Here is a 561-nt window from a genome sequence, read left to right on the forward strand (position 1 = left end):
CCCCGCACGCCAGCGCTGCCCATCGGGATTGTGAAGCCGCTGCGGGACAAGACGGTGCTGGCGCGGCACAAGGCGACGCTGGAGTGCACCGTGTCCCACGCCCGGGGCCGGGTGCGCTGGCTCCGCGGGGACACCGAGATCTTTGCTGGTGACAAGTACGAGATCTGCAACCTGGACTGCTACCGCACGCTCATCATCCACCGCGTGGGCCCCGAGGATGAGGACTCGTACACCTGTGACGCCTTCGACGACCGCTCCACTGCCCGACTCCTTGTGGAGGGTGAGGTGGCACCTGGGGGGCACCACCGGGGGCTGGCGGTGCCGCCATGCCGTGCAGAGAAGGGACACCGGGGGCCCTGTCCCCACGTCCCACTGCTTGTAAGGGTCTGATCGCTGGCATTGGGGGAGCAGGCTGGATACGGGACCAGGAGTCTGTGTCCCCCTCGGCTGGGACACCCCTTTTGGGTGCCCCGCCAGCTCTGGGGATGCTGCAGCTCTCGCTGACTCCCATTGTCCCTGCAGGGAGCTAGGAGCCAGGATGCGGCGCTCAGGGGCTACACA

General features: G+C 67.7%; 1 protein-coding gene across 1 annotated transcript in view; it reads left to right on the plus strand.

Moving 5' to 3' along the window:
- Nucleotides 1–34, plus strand: part of OBSL1 (obscurin-like 1) — a gene marked incomplete at its 5' end in the record, with an annotated part of 7,374 nt that extends 7,340 nt beyond the window's left edge. Inside the window, one exon of the mRNA XM_009322382.1 lies at nucleotides 14–34. Within this exon, the coding sequence (XP_009320657.1) occupies nucleotides 14–34 (21 nt within the window). The remainder of the gene's footprint in view (nucleotides 1–13) is intronic.
- Nucleotides 35–561: the final 527 nt, after the last annotated feature.

This window comes from Pygoscelis adeliae, unplaced genomic scaffold, assembly GCF_000699105.1.
Source record: "Pygoscelis adeliae isolate BGI_AS28 unplaced genomic scaffold, ASM69910v1 Scaffold1364, whole genome shotgun sequence".
Lineage (NCBI taxonomy): Eukaryota > Metazoa > Chordata > Aves > Sphenisciformes > Spheniscidae > Pygoscelis > Pygoscelis adeliae.